Genomic DNA, 15,705 nt, shown 5'->3' on the forward strand with positions numbered 1-15,705 from the left:
TATTCATCGTTAGTCGTTGGTAACAGTCACCGCCGATATCAATAGGAGCACCGCCGTATTTCGATTAAAACCCTGCTAACCACTTGCCGAGACTCACCTCCGTTCGTCGTGGAAAGGGCCCTAAATCTCATCAGAAAACCCTAATGCCCTTTTTCTATTTTCGTCGTTTTTTTATTGATTAGGCCATCGGTTCGCCACACCGTCACCACCGTTGGAGTCTTCATATTGTTTCAGCTAAAACCTAGTTGGTCGTGCCTCCTTGTCGTTGTCCCTCCTTCGTCCGCTGTTGGTTATGAAGAAACATAAGAAAGATAAGAAGGGGGTTAACAAGAGTTAAGTGCCACATAAACTAAAACTAACGGGAGGTAACGATATAGACCTTACTAAAAACAAACTAAAAATTTGATGATTGTATTACAAGTTTCAAAAGTTAGGTGACCAAAATTTAAATGCCCTAAAAATTCAGAGACTATTTATATACTTTACCCTTAAGTTTATTTTATCTAAATTTAAATCACATACATATCATAGGACTTATGTTTAATTTTAATTTTGTTTTTTTTAATAATTTTTGTTATTTTTTAATTTATCCCTTCAACTTTATATTTTATTCAACTTAATTTTCTAACTATAATTTTATGTAAATTCTTTCTTTATATCACTTCTTTGATTCTTAATATTTCCATCAATAATTTGTTTTTAAGAGTTAATTTTAAAAAATAATATTATAATTATATTGTATAATTTTAGAAGATTTTAATTTATTAAATAATACTATAAATCTTACTAACATATGTAAAAATTATATATATATATATATATATATATATATATATATATATATATATATCGTATATTATTAACGAGACGTTTAAATTAAAACTCATTAACATCATAACATTATATATAATTACATTTAAATTTAAATAGAATATTAAACAAATATATTTGATTCAATTCGATTTTATAAACTTAACTGAATCAATATATATAAACTTGATTTAACTCAAATTCTTTTAAATAAATTTAAATGATAAAATAATACTTATAAATTCAATTCAGGGTAAAGTAAATAAATGATCATCGACTATAGGGTGTTGCTTTGTTAAGTCCATTGACTATTAAAGGTTACAAAATTGTCACCTGACTATTCATATGTTCCAAACTCATTTTTTTCGTTAAAAATTGGTGACCTTCTTAGATGAACGTTAACATGTTGACTGAGATATGATAAAATATGATCTCAGATTCACTTTAACTATATTTTGTAACAGAGTGCTAGTAGACATCATTAAAATATGAGTTTATCATATCTTAGTCAGTAGGTTTTAGATGTGTGTCATTTTTTAAATGGAAAAGGATGATTTTGAAACATATGAATAGTCGGGTGATCATTTTGTAATTTTTATAATCGGAACTCAACAAAACGTCTTATACTCAATAGATCATTTTGTAACTTTTAATAGTTAGAGGACTCAATAAAACAACACCCTATACCCGAGAGACCATTTATGAACTTTACCCTTCAGTTTATTTGATTTTTTTTCATTCGACTCGATTGAATACTCACTAATAATAATAATAATAATAATAATAATAATAATAATAATAATGTTTGTGTTGTGTGTAATTCTGCTGGGAAACCAAGATTAGCTTATCATTCAAACAAAACAACAGATAACAAGACCATTTGAAGAAAAGGAGACCATGTTTTGTACAACATGTAAATTCTACTTTCAACTAAAAGAAAAACTATCTTTTTTCCTACCTTAAATCGTGTGGGTCACCTACTCAACAATTCTCCTATAAACATCTTTCACTTTAATTCTCACTAGTCCATGGCTTCCCTTCCCTTCACTTCTCTCCCATTGCTTTCACTTCTTCTCTTTAAATTAGCTTTTTCATCCCCACATGGCAACGCCTCCACCTTCATACCATACAATACCTCCACCACCGCCTCCATGAAGCTTATGAACATCATCGACTCGTGTTGGCGAACCATCAACTGGGCTACCAACCTAGAGGCATTGGCCGATTGTTCCGTTGGCTTTGGGAAAGCATCGATAGGAGGGAAATATGGACCGATATATTTAGTTACCAACCCTTATGATGATCCGGTAGACCCTGCTCCCGGCACGCTTCGTTTCGGTGTTATTCAATCGAGTCCGCTTTGGATCATTTTCTCTACCGACATGGTTATCACGCTCAAAAATGAACTCATAGTCAATAGTTACAAGACCATCGATGGCAGAGGAGTTAACGTTGAGATTGCGTACGGACCCTGCATAACGATCCATGGGGTTACCGATGTTATCATCCATGGGATTAGCATACATGATTGCAAGCCGGGGACGGCTGGTTTAATTCGGAACTCCCCGACGTATGTAGGGAAACGCGGAGGCAGCGATGGGGATGCAATCAGCATTTATTCCTCTTCCAACGTTTGGATTGATCACTGCTATCTCTCTAGTTCGACGGATGGACTTATCGATGTCATTCATGCTTCAACCGATGTCACGATCTCTAATAACTATTTCGCTGAACATGACAAAGTCATCATTTTGATTTCGATTTCCTTTTTTGTCATGGATTTCGTTGTTGTCTTTTAACCTATTGATTGTACCCAAATTGCAGGTGATGTTGTTAGGCCACAGTGACGACTTTATCGCCGATGAAGTTATGAAAGTTACTGTAGTTTTCAACCGGTTCGGGGAGGGACTTATCGAGCGGATGCCAAGGTAAGTTTATAACCATATTTGTGGCCATTTGATCTGATTTATAGATGTAAGTTGATAGCCGTGACAGGGTCCGGATAGGCTATGCTCATGTTGCCAACAACCGATACGATGAATGGAAGATGTATGCCATCGGCGGCAGCGCTAATCCAACCATTTTCAGCGAAGGAAATTACTTCATAGCCTCCGATGATCCGGGGTCGAAAGAGGTTACCAAGAGAGAAACAAATAATTGGGAAAGTTGGAGATGGCAGAGTTCGAGAGATGTGTTTATAAACGGTGCTTATTTCGTTCCGTCGGGCCATGGAAGTTCCGATCCTCTTTACACCATGGCTCAAGCATTCATTGTTGCTCCAGGATACATGGTACCTGATTTAACATCTGATGCTGGTCCTTTACATTGTCTTGTTGACAGACCATGCATGCTATAAAAGAAAAGGAAAAAAGACAGTAAAACTAGTTTAGTCGTATCTTGTTTCTTCCTCGATTCGACTTTTGATTACCAAAAGCATTGTAATTGTGTTATTCAAGGTATAAAGAAACATATGGTTAGTTAGGAAGAAAATAATAAAGGTTGAGGCTTGGTTTTCACTGTGTTTTTACACTCTTTAGACTTGTTTAGAAAAGCCTACTCTCATTGCTTTGAACCCCACATGTTACAGGCGCTTTAGCTCATACTTTCTTCAAGAACCAAATGCTGATCCCAATTCCTATGGCTCCGGCAGCTTTAACCGCAGTTACAGTCCCTGCAAACAATACGGAATTGTCGAAATCCTGATCTTCATTTTTCCTTATACTAAGTACATTACATAGAAATCATTAAACGCTAGACCGAAATTTTCAAAATTTAACCTGCAATGACTCCTGTCCTATGGTGCCTTGAAATGTTATGGTCTTCAGAACATATAAGCATTCAATGATTGACAAAAATCTAGTCAGATAATTCATTGCAATCAAAGCTCAAAAAGGAAAAACGTACCTGACACTGGAAGTTCATATCGAATCCGCATGTTCCGGCTCCCATATATGGATCCTGACACTGGACTACTGGAGGCAGAGTGTAGTTACCGGAGCATCGAAATCGACCAGAATTTCATATTCAAGTACTTGGTTATATGGAGAATCTGCAGTTGCACCAACAGTTCTCCAAAACACTTGGGGTTGTACGAGCAGCAAAAACTACCACGAACTGGGGTGGCACATTCAGTTAAATGCCTGCAAAGATAACTACCGCTATCACATGAAGAACCGCACTCGTCGGGAAACCTTCGACAGAAGTTAGGCTTCGGCTCGACGATCACATGATCCTTGCTGCAGTTGAAGAAGAGGTAGTCATTTTCAGGGGACATGGATAAATGCGTGCTTGTGTCAAGGCTGAAGGTCTTGTCGGACAGGAGTTATTGCCGTCACGGCAATTCCACATAAATGGATCCGTCAAGAGAATATGAGGATCGAAGTAACTAATGCTGCATACAGGGTATCTACCGGAGGGTGTGTGAAGCTCGAGCTTGCCGGGGTCGGAGCAAGCAAGCAAGCAAGCTTTTGTAATAAGGCTTCCACAGCCAACATCAAATTCCGAAAGGGTAGCTTATAAGGATATCACCACAGGTCCAGAACTGGTTCTGCAAAGGCTTGCTTGAGCTTCAAGCAATCAAATGAAAGTGAAATCTTAATGAGAGAAAGAATCTGTGTAATACCTATCCATATGACCATATAATGAATTCATCAAAACTTATATATTTTAATTTTTAAAATATAAGATTTTTATGAAAACTCGAATAATGATACGAATACAAATATTTAAATAGATTAATATTATATCTTACTTATAGAAAAATAATTTTTAATTTTAATTCTAAATATATATTTAAATTTTATTAATTTTAAAGTATATTAAATCAGGTGAACTCAATTTTTGTTATACTTTAAACTTAAATAAAATAATAAAATTGCATATTTATCTAGGATAATTATACTAATTTTAAGATTTTAAGGGTTTTATGTCATTTACTTTTAATATTTTTTAACATTGTATTAAGGGTCTGTTTGTTTCCCGTAATTGGAATTACGGAATTGGTTTTCCCCGAATTACCGTGTTTGTTTCACGTAATTCGTTTTCCGGAAAATTTTTTCCCGTGTTTGTTTCACGTAATTCGTTTTCCGTTTTCCCGTTTTGTTTCACGTATTTTCCGGAAACATTTTCCTTCAAATGCTGTAAATGACTTCATTCATTTTCAAAATTTAATTTTCATTCAATAAAAATATTTTAATTTTCATCAAAATTAATTAAAATATTTAAAAATATTTATTAATATTTATAATATAATATTATATTTTTAATATTATATAAAATAATCAATTATATTATAATATAAGATATTATATTTTTATTTTAATAATATATAATAAATTTTTATATATTTAATAATGAATAATATTATTTATATATTTCAATAATATTTTAGTAAAGATATTAAAATATACTAATTAATATTTTTAAAATATAATATAGTACTATTACTTTAATAAATAATTAATATAATTTATAAAATTTTATTTCACTAAAATATACCGAAAAAATGTTTAAATAACATCTTCCAAACATCATAAAACGTTTTCCAGATGTTTTCCAGAAATGTAATTCATTTTCCAGAAATGTAATTCATTTTACAGAAATGTAATTTATTTTCCAGAATTCAAATTTCAGTAATTCATTTTCCAGTAATTCAAATTCTAGTAATTCAAATTCCAGTAATTCATTTTCTGAAAAACCAATTACAGCTAAACAAACAAACCCTAAATTGTGGTCACAAGTCAGTGTAACGATCTTATCGTAAAATTTCTCAAGGTCACTGCAATATCGCAAACCAAATCTGTAATATAAAACCAATATTATTTTTAAGAAATAAATTGTGTCGTAATATTCACAATATTCACAACTGTGACATTGAAGTCGCAACCGCGATCGCAACTGCAATTTAGTACTATGCTTTATGAAGTACACTTATATATAGAATCATAGATGATATGCACATGAACTAACATGCATGCATACATATGAAAGAATACACATGCTGTATGTTAAAAGAAATGAATTCTAACGAAGCATGGAAAACAACTATAAATCTATGAAAAATGAAACAGTAATAAGAAAGAATGAAATTTGTGAACATGTTCTCTAAGTTCTAACCCTCCCCCAATGAGAAAACATGGAAAAACAAAAACCAATAACAATGGTTTGATATAACTAAGAGTCCTAATCTATTATTGTCTGCTATTTGTGGTATCATATTTGTTGTTGTTGCTGTTGGAAGCTTTGCTGCTACTATTCGGGTGAGCACCACCAATGATGGAGGTAATAGCGGCCGCAAGCGCGGCGGTGAAGCTCGGGTCGTTCGCAATGGCGACCGTGGCAGCAGCACACACATTGTCAGCTAACTGAGGCTGCTGCAACTGCGAAGAAGACACGTCTTGAGACAACTGCAGGCCTGAGAACTGTGATTGATTATATAGTACTTGACCAAATACTTGAGGCGATTGTGTTTGTGTGGTCGGTCTTTGGAGTTGCAGAGCGTTTGGTGAGTGAGTGAGGTCCAGTGTTACGGTCGGAAATGGAGCCGAAGTTGAAATCGTTGCCATCGAAGAACATGGAAGCATTGCTCTTGCGAGCAAATTTGGGTTCATGATCCCATCGGCACTGTGCATTGAACCTGAGAGCAACATGGTGGCCGCAGCAGTCGTCGTCGACGCCATCGACATGGCAGCTGGAGGAAGTGGGTGGTTGTGGTTCCCCTCGTAAGTTGTTATCAAGATTGTTCGATCTTCCGCGCAGCGTTGAACCTGGGAATTACACCAAAAATCATTCAAATTAGATCCATACTTCGGAATCTAGATAGAAGGTTTAATTATTTTTTTAGTCCCTTTATTATGCAAAGTTTGAAGTTTAATCCATTAATTTAATTTGACATAAGTAAACCTATGTTCAATGAACATTGAAACATACTTGTTTTCTGACGGGACATCCAACTGCCATTGTACATCGATAATAAGCTCGAGGGCAGGGATTTCCTTTTGCCATCTTTTGTCCGTATTTTCTCCATTGACATCCATCACTTATCTGTATATCAATTAGGTTCTCAACAATAAATTTCAGATTAAATCCTTACAATTATTGGATTAAACACACATATATATATATGTATACCATGGGAGCTTCTGATCGAGCTCGGACAGAGACACGAGCTTTTCTCATGGTAGACTCAGTACTGGATTTATCGACTGGCTTCATCGGATTCAGCTTCCGAGCTTTGTTGGATTCCGGGCTTTCTTCTCTATGGATTCCTCGGTTTTCTTCTTCAATCTCATCGGCTCCGCCTCGGTTTCTTTGATGTTGCGTTAAGGCTGCGTGACGCATTTGGAGAGCAGTGTAATTGTTATTAACAGTAGTAACCATGTCTTTTAGCTTCTGGTTCTCGGCACTCATGCGTCTCAATTCCACTTGTAATTGTGCCACCTGAAACAATACAGAAAAGAACAATTATTCAGTTACTAAATCACAAAATTTGTATATAATAGGGACTAAAAGTAGAATTAAACCATTGAAAAGAACGCTTACATTAACATCCAACGCAGAGCCCGGACCGCTTTCGCCATGAAACCTCTCCTTGACATTAACGACGGTCAAAGCATTGATTTTCTTCTTATCCCCAACATAATCGGAGAAAAAGTCAACCTCATCGACGGCGACCCGCCGGTTCTCGTAAGAGGAAGGAGAAGAGGAGGAGATTATTCCATGGCAGTCCTCCCCGGTGGAAGAACAAACGGAGAACTGAAACATGTCTAGCTGCTGCTGCTGCTTAGTATTGGAACTGGTCTTGTCTGGAAACAGATTAGAAAAAGAAGTAGAATCAAGGGTAAGATCCCATCCTTTGTCCATGAAAAGAAGTGTAAGGGAAAAGAAAGAAAGAGAAGAAAATGGTGGTAAGATGGCGTTGAAAGAGAGAAACGGGAGTAAATATATGTTGTCAAGTGTCACAAGTCTTCACCGGTGCAATGGAATCGCCTATAAAATAGGGTTTGGAACGTAGACCAATACCTTGGATTTACAAGATAATAATTCCTCGGGACAAAACAGCTTCTACTCCCTGAAAGTGGTAATTTTTATCAATTTAATCCTTAATTTTATATTCATGTTAGCTTTAAAGTTAACAACTTCGCTCGCTCTTTTTAATAGTATGAGATGATTATATGGAGTATATGTTCAAAATCTTTTTTAATTATTGACAATGTACACATCCTGTAGATACATATGCTCGAACCCATATTTTCTAAAAAAATAATATTCCATTTAATTACTTAGGCAACTTCACTAATATTTTTAGTTATTATGGTGATATGACACTTTGATATTATACAATGTGTTACAATATCATAATATTACATTATTAAAAATATAAAAATCAACTTTTGGAATTAATATAGATAAAAATATTTAAGTATTAAATTGAAAATATGTAATTAAGTTTAGGGACTGAAAATAACTTATTCCGAAATAATTAATCTGAGTTTAGAATTATGGAATTTGTTTTTATTGTTAAGTGAGATAGATCGTTAATTTGACAGCTGGCAATTCACCCTATGTTTCACCCTCACTGGTATTCAATCTGTTGTCCGATTAATTCAGATCGAATACTGTAGACGCTAGGACGATCCTCTTAACTCAGTTTGCTCCATTTGCAAACGTCAAAATTCGAACCACTGACCTTGCTTAAGGGACCTAGTGCCTCATCCCACTAGACAAACTGGTTGTTTGTTCAAATCTTTAATATTAATCAGTTCATAATTGAAATAGTCTATAAAATTTAAGATAAATTAATTAAACTAGGGTAAATTACATTTTATTACCCAATTATCATTTTTGTTTCGTTTTAGTCAGGGAGAGATGTAGGAGTTTTGTCGGGAATGTGAATATAAAAAATTAAGGGGTGCGAAATCAAATAATTCATATTAAGTACAAAGAAAACACCTAATATATAAGCGGAATTTAAAATTTCTAGGGAGTGCGACCACACCCCCTTAGTCCATCCATGGTTTTAGTCACCCAATTATTTTTTTTTAAAATCATATTTGATGTTACATTTTGGTCACCTACTAAAGGTGATTTCAAAATCATTTAATAATGAACTCACAATTATCCTTGCAGTAGTTGGTGTTTTAACCAATGACCTATAAGAATAACAACAGTTCTTTTAGCCACTAAAATAAGTTAGTTCGTGGAATTATAATTCTTTTGATATCATCCAATAATAAAAATTGATCTTAATGATATATTTGAGATAATTATGAATATTTATTGACATGAGAAAAATAACTAAATAATTAAAAATAAATATAAAATAATAAGATACTTAAATAATCTCCAACTGAAATTGTGTTGATAAATTTAATTTAGAAAAACAATAGTAAAATGATTAAAAAAATAAAAAGAGATAAAAGAGACTGATTAATAATTCTCGTATCATCATCAATAAAAATCAATTTTTATGAATAAAAAATTTAATGTGAAAAATTTGTATAGTTTTTATCTATAGGTATCTAAAAATGGAGTAGGTGAGCATTTTCAGAACAAAAAATTTTCTTCAATATTTGGTCAACAAAGAGTTTGACTTCTCTTTTTTAAAAACAGAGTTAATTACATTATATGTCTTTAAAATATAACCTTCATTTTAAATTGGTTTTTAAAATTATAAATATTAAAATTTCATCCTTAAAACTATGACTCTTATTCCAAATTAGTCCCCAAACTTTTGAATATTTCAATTTGATCCCCAAATTCATCCAAATATATAATTAATTTCAACCATAGTTTAACCTAAATTTTTTCCAAACATATAATAATATAACTTAGTCTAATGATTTTATCAACAAAGGATGTGATTAGTATATACACATAGTTTAGGATGAAATTGGAATGTTAAAAAGTTTGGAGACTAATTTAGAATGAATGTTATATTTGGGGATGAAATTGCAATATTGGAAAGTTGAAGGACTAATTTAAAATTATAGTCATAGTTTAGGGATTAAATTGAATTATTTAAAATATTGTGCATCAATTTAAAATAAGGGTCATACTCTAAGGACATATGATGTAATTAACTCAAGAAAAACTCAAAATGAAAAAAACCACCGTCCCGTACGGTGCGGCGCCTTCAACGTGATTGGAAAAAAATTGAGAGGTATAGAGCAAGGTGGAAGCCAAGTCAATGATTTTGACGGCCCGGCTCTGTTATGACCTTTGACCGGATCGAGCAGTGGCCTTGATTTTCATTTTGTTGCCCAATGCCCAATTAGGCTTGGTCTCCTATTTTCTAGTTGACTGTTTACTTGTGGGGCCGAATAATTTGCTTCCACTTTTTGTATATTAGCTGTACTAGTTATCTTTTTTTATATTCTTTCAATTTTATCACGAATCAAATGATATCGATAATAAATAAATTATTATTATTTTTTGACGAATTGATTAGAGTATCATAAATATCAATGGTGTGAACGTTTAATATCAAATAGTTAAAAGTGTTCTTTGAATAGACACTGCCTTATACTTACCTTATATTAATATAAAAAAAATTAGCTTTTAAAATTAGGGACGTAACTTAATTGAGTTTGAATGAATAATTTATTATCTGTAATCATTTGATTATTTTTTAGAGTTTTCAAGTTTTGTTCATATTCGTTTAAATTTTGAGTATCTTATTTGTGTTCGTTTATTTATTTTTGAAGGTATTTGTGTTCGTTCATTTAACGTTTAAGAACATATTCGTTTAACGTCCACCAACAAATTAATTTAATGTTCATGAACATGTATGATTAATGTTGTTTAATGCTTGACAACCAAAACTCTATTTTTACTCTTTTTTTAAGGAAAAGAAAAATGATGAAATTATGCCATTAGTCCTTAATCTTTTTAATCTTCACAGTTTGAACTTCAAAGTTCACCTTATATTCAGCTTAGTTTCTATCTTTATCAGTATTTAAAATGTAAAAAAAATAAAATGAAAAGAAGATCCAAGTAAACAAGCTTATAAACGAGTTTGTTGTGAACATAAACGAACCGAACAAACATATTTTCGTTTTTAATAATTTAAAAATAAAAGTATAAAACTAAAAATTTTTATGCGATAATATCCATCATGCCCTCTCTTACATAAAGAAAGTAGGAAACTCATAGGTTTCCTTTTCAAACATACGACATCCAAAGTATGAATACTAAGGGGAAAAGGGAGCCTATTAGGGTTTGGTCCAATGTAAACCTAATTCCATTCAAAAGTTTTCCCATAAAAAACGAAACATAAAGTTTCGGTTTCCACACAGCTTTAAACGTGGGTATAAAAGAAGTTTTAATGTAGGGCACTAGGGGTGGTTTATCATCTTCTTCGCTGTAAAATCCTATCCCCGCTGTAAATATAACATATAACAAGATTTAAAATTTAGGATATAATATGAATCAAGTGATATCGGTAGTAAATGAATTGTTGTTATTCTTTTAAATTATGGGTTTGAGAATCATGAATGTCAAGGCGTGAGCATTCAATATCAAATGGTTGAAAGTTATATTTGAACAGATAATACATTTTACTTACTCAAATTAATGGAAAAAATTATAAAATTTAAGATTTAAAATTTAAGTAGATAAAAGTTTACACAATAAATAAATAAAAAGTTACTCACACATTGAGAAACTATTAAGGAGAAATTGGGTGGTTGATCTGAAGCACATACCAAGAGAGGCCAATCGTGTTGCTGACTTTGTTGTCAAACAGATGTGGAAGCATCAGGAAGACACAATATTTATGCAAAATTACCCTAAGGAAGCTGAGGAATTGTTATTAGCTGATATAACGGGTAGCTAGAAAGTTATATTGAACAGATAATACATTTTACTTACTCAAATTAATGGAAAAAAAAAATTATAAAATTTAAGATTTAAAATTTAAGTAGATAAAAGTTTACACAATAAATAAATAAAAAGTTACTCACACATTGAGAGAAACTATTAAGGAGAAATTGGGTGGTTGATCTGAAGCACATACCAAGAGAGGCCAATCGTGTTGCTGACTTTGTTGTCAAACAGATGTGGAAGCATCAGGAAGACACAATATTTATGCAAAATTACCCTAAGGAAGCTGAGGAATTGTTATTAGCTGATATAACGGGTAGCTAGGCGGCCCCTTTCACCTGTTTTCAACCAAAAAATATATATGCTTGTATAAACTAAGTTTATTTATTTTAATTTTACATGTATTAGTTAAGATTTAAGATTTATAATGTAGAGTCAATTTAAGATAGAGAAGTTAGTATTTTAGATTTTAGGATTTAAATGTATAAAAAAATCAAACAATAATAATAAAGATTTTTAGTAACACACTGATAATGAATAAGAGTAATTTTATTACAAATATTAAGTTTTTTAATTATAATTTTTGTATAATATATTGTGTTTTAAGTGGTAAACATTTGATATCGTTTAAATAAACAAACAATCTCTGCTGGAAGACTCACTCACTAAAGTTAAATGTACGATGCGAGTCAGTCTGTATTAGTCAAAGTAAAACCTTAAAATCGAGAGAGAAAAAAAGTATTTTATGCGCACGACAAATACGATTAAAAAAACACACACCCCAAGCGAATAATGGTCAAATTAGTCAAAGTAATTGCCAGCTATTTTCAGACGTTCAAGAAGAAAACACACCGAAAATTGTTTGATGAATAAATGAGAGGCATGACCAAATATTTGAGGTCCATTTACAGTGCATGTGGTTGTTAACTTGCTATAAATATATGTTCTAAATTTCTTAATATAACCAAAGAAAATGCAAAAAGCAAATGTCCATTTCAGTAACTGGTTTAAATAAGTGGTTTTGGTTCGCTTCTTAATATAAGATTAAAAACGGGATAAATCAGTTGTAAACCATATAATTCTTTCAGTTGCAAAAATTTTTTATAAATTATATAATTTTTAAGTTAGATATAATAACATTTTAAATTGAAACCAGAAATATTATTATTTTCGTAACATTTTTAGTTATAATAAAAAATATATAAATTATATAATTTTTTTCGATTGTAAACTCAAAACTCACCGGAATGTCCAACTATTTTTTAATCATACTAGACCTATTAAACTTACAAAGACAATCAAATTTTAACCTAAATGAAAAAAACACATCTATTAAATTTAATTTAATCTACCTAAAAAATTACAAAAAATTTAGTTAATTCAACCACGGATATAATTAACCAAACCTTTTTTCAGTTCCATTAATATTTTAAAAAAAAAGCGATTCGGTTAATGGTTAAAGAAAAAATTAGGTTAATTCAATTTTGGATAATTTAATTTGGTCGATGATCGAATTAACCGTTTGAACTCTATTCGGGTCGACATTAGGCAGCATGCGAAGAAGTATTTGTTTACTTTAAAAACAAATGAAAGGCCCTCTAAAGCATAGGATAGGATATGCAAAAGGCCTTAAGGCTGTCATTCAACATTGGCGTTTTCAGTTTAAAGATGATATCAACATTTATATTTCAAACACCAAATCTATAGTTTTCTTCCTTACAGATCATGCCTCTCCATTATTATTGAGTATTGGATTCAATTTTTGTTCTTCTTTTTCTTGTTGGCAATGGCAACAATCCTCTCGTCTCCTTAATAGCCCCACTGCGACTGTTAGCTTCATGGACATGCTTTCGTTGTCTATCTTGTTAGCAAACCCCGTTGATTGCAATCCGGTTTATAATTATTTGTTTTATAGGTAAACTAAACCAAGGGTCATTAAAGTTTACGTAAGTTTCTGTTTTCACCATTGAAGTTTGAAAACTTTTGTAATAAGTAATCATTCAATAGTGACACGTTAGAGCGGTTAAATTGAAGGGTTCTAATTTGTTAAAGAAAATGAAATTTCAGCTACTCTAGTGTGTCACGACTAAGTAATCATTTTGTTACAAATCGATGATATTAGTTACTATAACATAACTTTTCACACTTTAGTGCTGAAAATAGGAACTTACCCACATTTTACTGACCTTGGTGTAGTTTACCCTTGTTGTATATTGAATAGACTTAATTGAAAACTTGGTCCTTGAACTATACCCTCTTTCCACCTAGATACCTAAACTTTTTCCAAGTTAGAAAGTGGTATTTAAACTATACCTTATTCCCCTTGGCGTAGTCTTATTGGTTATTTCAAGGTAAACCGATAAAAAATATAATTTAAATATCGCTTTTAAAAGAAGTGCGTAAATAGAAAAGGGTAAAGTACACAAATGGCCCCCTGATTATAGGATTATGCTTTATTGAGTCCCCGACTATTAAAAGTTATGAAATGGTCCCTTGACTATTGGACAATGTTTTGTTGGGTCATTCGACTATTAAAAGTTATGAAATGGTCCCTTGACTATAGGACATTGCTTTGTTGAGTCCTCCGACTATTAAAAGTTATAAAATGGTCACCGACTATTCATATGTTCCAAATTCGTTCTTTTCTGTTAAAAAATTGACGACAATTTGAGCTAGACGTTAACCTGGTGACTGTGATATGATAATATATGATCCCAAAATCTCAAATGACTATAATATCTCAGTCAACTTGTTAACGTCAACCTTAAACTGTCGTCAATTTTTTAACGAAAAAAGTGAGTTTGGAACATATGAATAGTCTGGTAATCATTTTGTAACTTTTAATAGTTGAGGGACTCAATAAAATACCCTATAGTCGGGGACCATTACTTTATCCAATAGACAAATAGGTATAATTATATGACCAATTTTAGGATAAAGACTTTTGAAGAAAACTTGCCACTAAATCCAGCAAGCCATGTTCACATTGTCATAAATACAAGCAATGAATACAAAACTCGTGAAAAGCAAAGAGGCAAAGTCAAGCAAAGCAAAGGGGAAAGGGCACAATCATACAACAAACATTGTGTGTATTGGGTAAGTGTCGCGTGAGTGAGTGCCCAAAGTATCCTAACACAAGAAAGGTTTGTCGTGAGAGCAATAAACTATTTAAAACGGTTATTTTCAATTTTAATGATCCAATATTAAGTTTTTTTTTCTTTCTTTCTAATACTTGTTAAATAAGTAAAATTTATCAATGAATTTTCAATTTTAATTAGGATAAATGATTTGTTACCGCAATAATATTAAAAAACTCTTTAAATATCATTTAAAAAAATAGATTCGATTAAACGCACACACATGCAGATATTGTTACTCGAACTCAAACCACTTGAGGAGAATTCTTGAAATACTGCTTGGTCTAATAAGTTAATGCATTAGATCTTCTAAGCAAAATCAAATATTCAAATTATGATATTATGAATGGAACAAATTAAATTGAAAAGTCAATCTCGTAATGAGAAAGGACATAGCTAGGATTAAACATTAGGAAGACAAAATATATTAAGTATTTAAATCTAAAAATTAAGATGAACGAAAACCTTATTCGACTATTATTTAAACTAACAATGACCTAAAATGCTATTTTACTAAAAAGTTTGGAGCACAACCCTTTCCACCCAATAAATGGCTTTGTTCCAAGTAACGAGCTCTAATATTTGATTTGATTAGTCGATTAGTAGATCATATACTAGCGGTTAATCCACAAATCATGTTTAAATTATTATTTAGGATTAAATCTCACTTAAATTGTTGTTCTAATATACACAAAAATATTAATTAGAATTCACCGTTCAATGAGTAAGAAAATAAATAATTTAAATATTATATAAAAAAACAAATGGTCATTTTCATTTTTAGCTTGGTTTGACCGGAGTAAGGTTTTAAATTATTATTAATTAAATGATAAAAATAAAATATATTTAACTGTAAAACTAACTCCAAGGTCTACCAGTACTTTGCACTTTAACTTCGTGTTATAAAATTTGGATTCTTTAATACGATGCTTAAATT

At 31.8% G+C, this 15,705-nt stretch overlaps 4 protein-coding genes across 4 annotated transcripts; 1 reads left to right on the forward strand and 3 right to left on the reverse strand.

The window, feature by feature from the left end:
• The first annotated feature begins 1,838 nt into the window (after nt 1–1,838).
• On the forward strand, nt 1,839–3,217 carry LOC120147127 (probable pectate lyase 16). Its single transcript, XM_039160571.1, has 4 exons — nt 1,839–2,358; nt 2,401–2,552; nt 2,635–2,738; nt 2,806–3,217. Exons 1-4 carry the CDS (start codon nt 1,839–1,841, stop codon nt 3,164–3,166), a joined length of 1,137 nt encoding a protein of 378 aa, XP_039016502.1. The 3' UTR covers nt 3,167–3,217.
• Nucleotides 3,218–3,407: 190 nt separating this feature from the next.
• On the reverse strand, nt 3,408–4,084 carry LOC120147104. The gene is made up of 3 exons (XM_039160553.1): nt 3,843–4,084; nt 3,715–3,782; nt 3,408–3,481 (listed from the first exon to the last, which is right to left on the reverse strand). Exons 1-3 carry the CDS (start codon nt 4,082–4,084, stop codon nt 3,408–3,410), a joined length of 384 nt encoding a protein of 127 aa, XP_039016484.1.
• A 1,870-nt stretch (nt 4,085–5,954) lies between these two features.
• Nucleotides 5,955–7,488, reverse strand: LOC120146954 (probable WRKY transcription factor 31). The gene is made up of 4 exons (XM_039160429.1): nt 7,483–7,488; nt 6,940–7,066; nt 6,739–6,852; nt 5,955–6,575 (listed from the first exon to the last, which is right to left on the reverse strand). The coding sequence occupies exons 2-4, from the start codon at nt 7,021–7,023 to the stop codon at nt 6,000–6,002; spliced, it is 774 nt and encodes a 257-aa protein (XP_039016360.1). The 5' UTR covers nt 7,024–7,066; nt 7,483–7,488; the 3' UTR covers nt 5,955–5,999.
• LOC120147105 lies at nt 7,172–7,780 on the reverse strand. The gene is made up of 2 exons (XM_039160554.1): nt 7,293–7,780; nt 7,172–7,248 (listed from the first exon to the last, which is right to left on the reverse strand). Exons 1-2 carry the CDS (start codon nt 7,669–7,671, stop codon nt 7,172–7,174), a joined length of 456 nt encoding a protein of 151 aa, XP_039016485.1. The 5' UTR covers nt 7,672–7,780.
• Nucleotides 7,781–15,705: the final 7,925 nt, after the last annotated feature.

The sequence above is a fragment of the Hibiscus syriacus genome, unplaced genomic scaffold (genome assembly GCF_006381635.1).
Source record: "Hibiscus syriacus cultivar Baekdansim isolate YM2019G1 unplaced genomic scaffold, ASM638163v2 tig00110933_pilon, whole genome shotgun sequence".
Lineage (NCBI taxonomy): Eukaryota > Viridiplantae > Streptophyta > Magnoliopsida > Malvales > Malvaceae > Hibiscus > Hibiscus syriacus.

Coding starts and splice junctions, on each gene's coding strand:
- LOC120147127 (XM_039160571.1), top strand. CDS start 1,839: ATGGCTTCCCTTCCCTTCACTTCTCTCCCATTGCTTTCACTTCTTCTC. Junction 2,553..2,634: donor ATTTCGCTGAACATGACAAA/GTCATCATTTTG, acceptor CCCAAATTGCAG/GTGATGTTGTTAGGCCACAG. Junction 2,739..2,805: donor CTTATCGAGCGGATGCCAAG/GTAAGTTTATAA, acceptor TAGCCGTGACAG/GGTCCGGATAGGCTATGCTC.
- LOC120147104 (XM_039160553.1), bottom strand. CDS start 4,084: ATGTCCCCTGAAAATGACTACCTCTTCTTCAACTGCAGCAAGGATCAT. Junction 3,783..3,842: donor CAGATTCTCCATATAACCAA/GTACTTGAATAT, acceptor CTCTGCCTCCAG/TAGTCCAGTGTCAGGATCCA. Junction 3,482..3,714: donor ATATGAACTTCCAGTGTCAG/GTACGTTTTTCC, acceptor TATTGTTTGCAG/GGACTGTAACTGCGGTTAAA.
- LOC120146954 (XM_039160429.1), bottom strand. CDS start 7,023: ATGAAGCCAGTCGATAAATCCAGTACTGAGTCTACCATGAGAAAAGCT. Junction 6,853..6,939: donor CTCGATCAGAAGCTCCCATG/GTATACATATAT, acceptor ATTGATATACAG/ATAAGTGATGGATGTCAATG. Junction 6,576..6,738: donor GATGTCCCGTCAGAAAACAA/GTATGTTTCAAT, acceptor TGTAATTCCCAG/GTTCAACGCTGCGCGGAAGA.
- LOC120147105 (XM_039160554.1), bottom strand. CDS start 7,671: ATGGACAAAGGATGGGATCTTACCCTTGATTCTACTTCTTTTTCTAAT. Junction 7,249..7,292: donor CCCTATTATATACAAATTTT/GTGATTTAGTAA, acceptor GTATTGTTTCAG/GTGGCACAATTACAAGTGGA.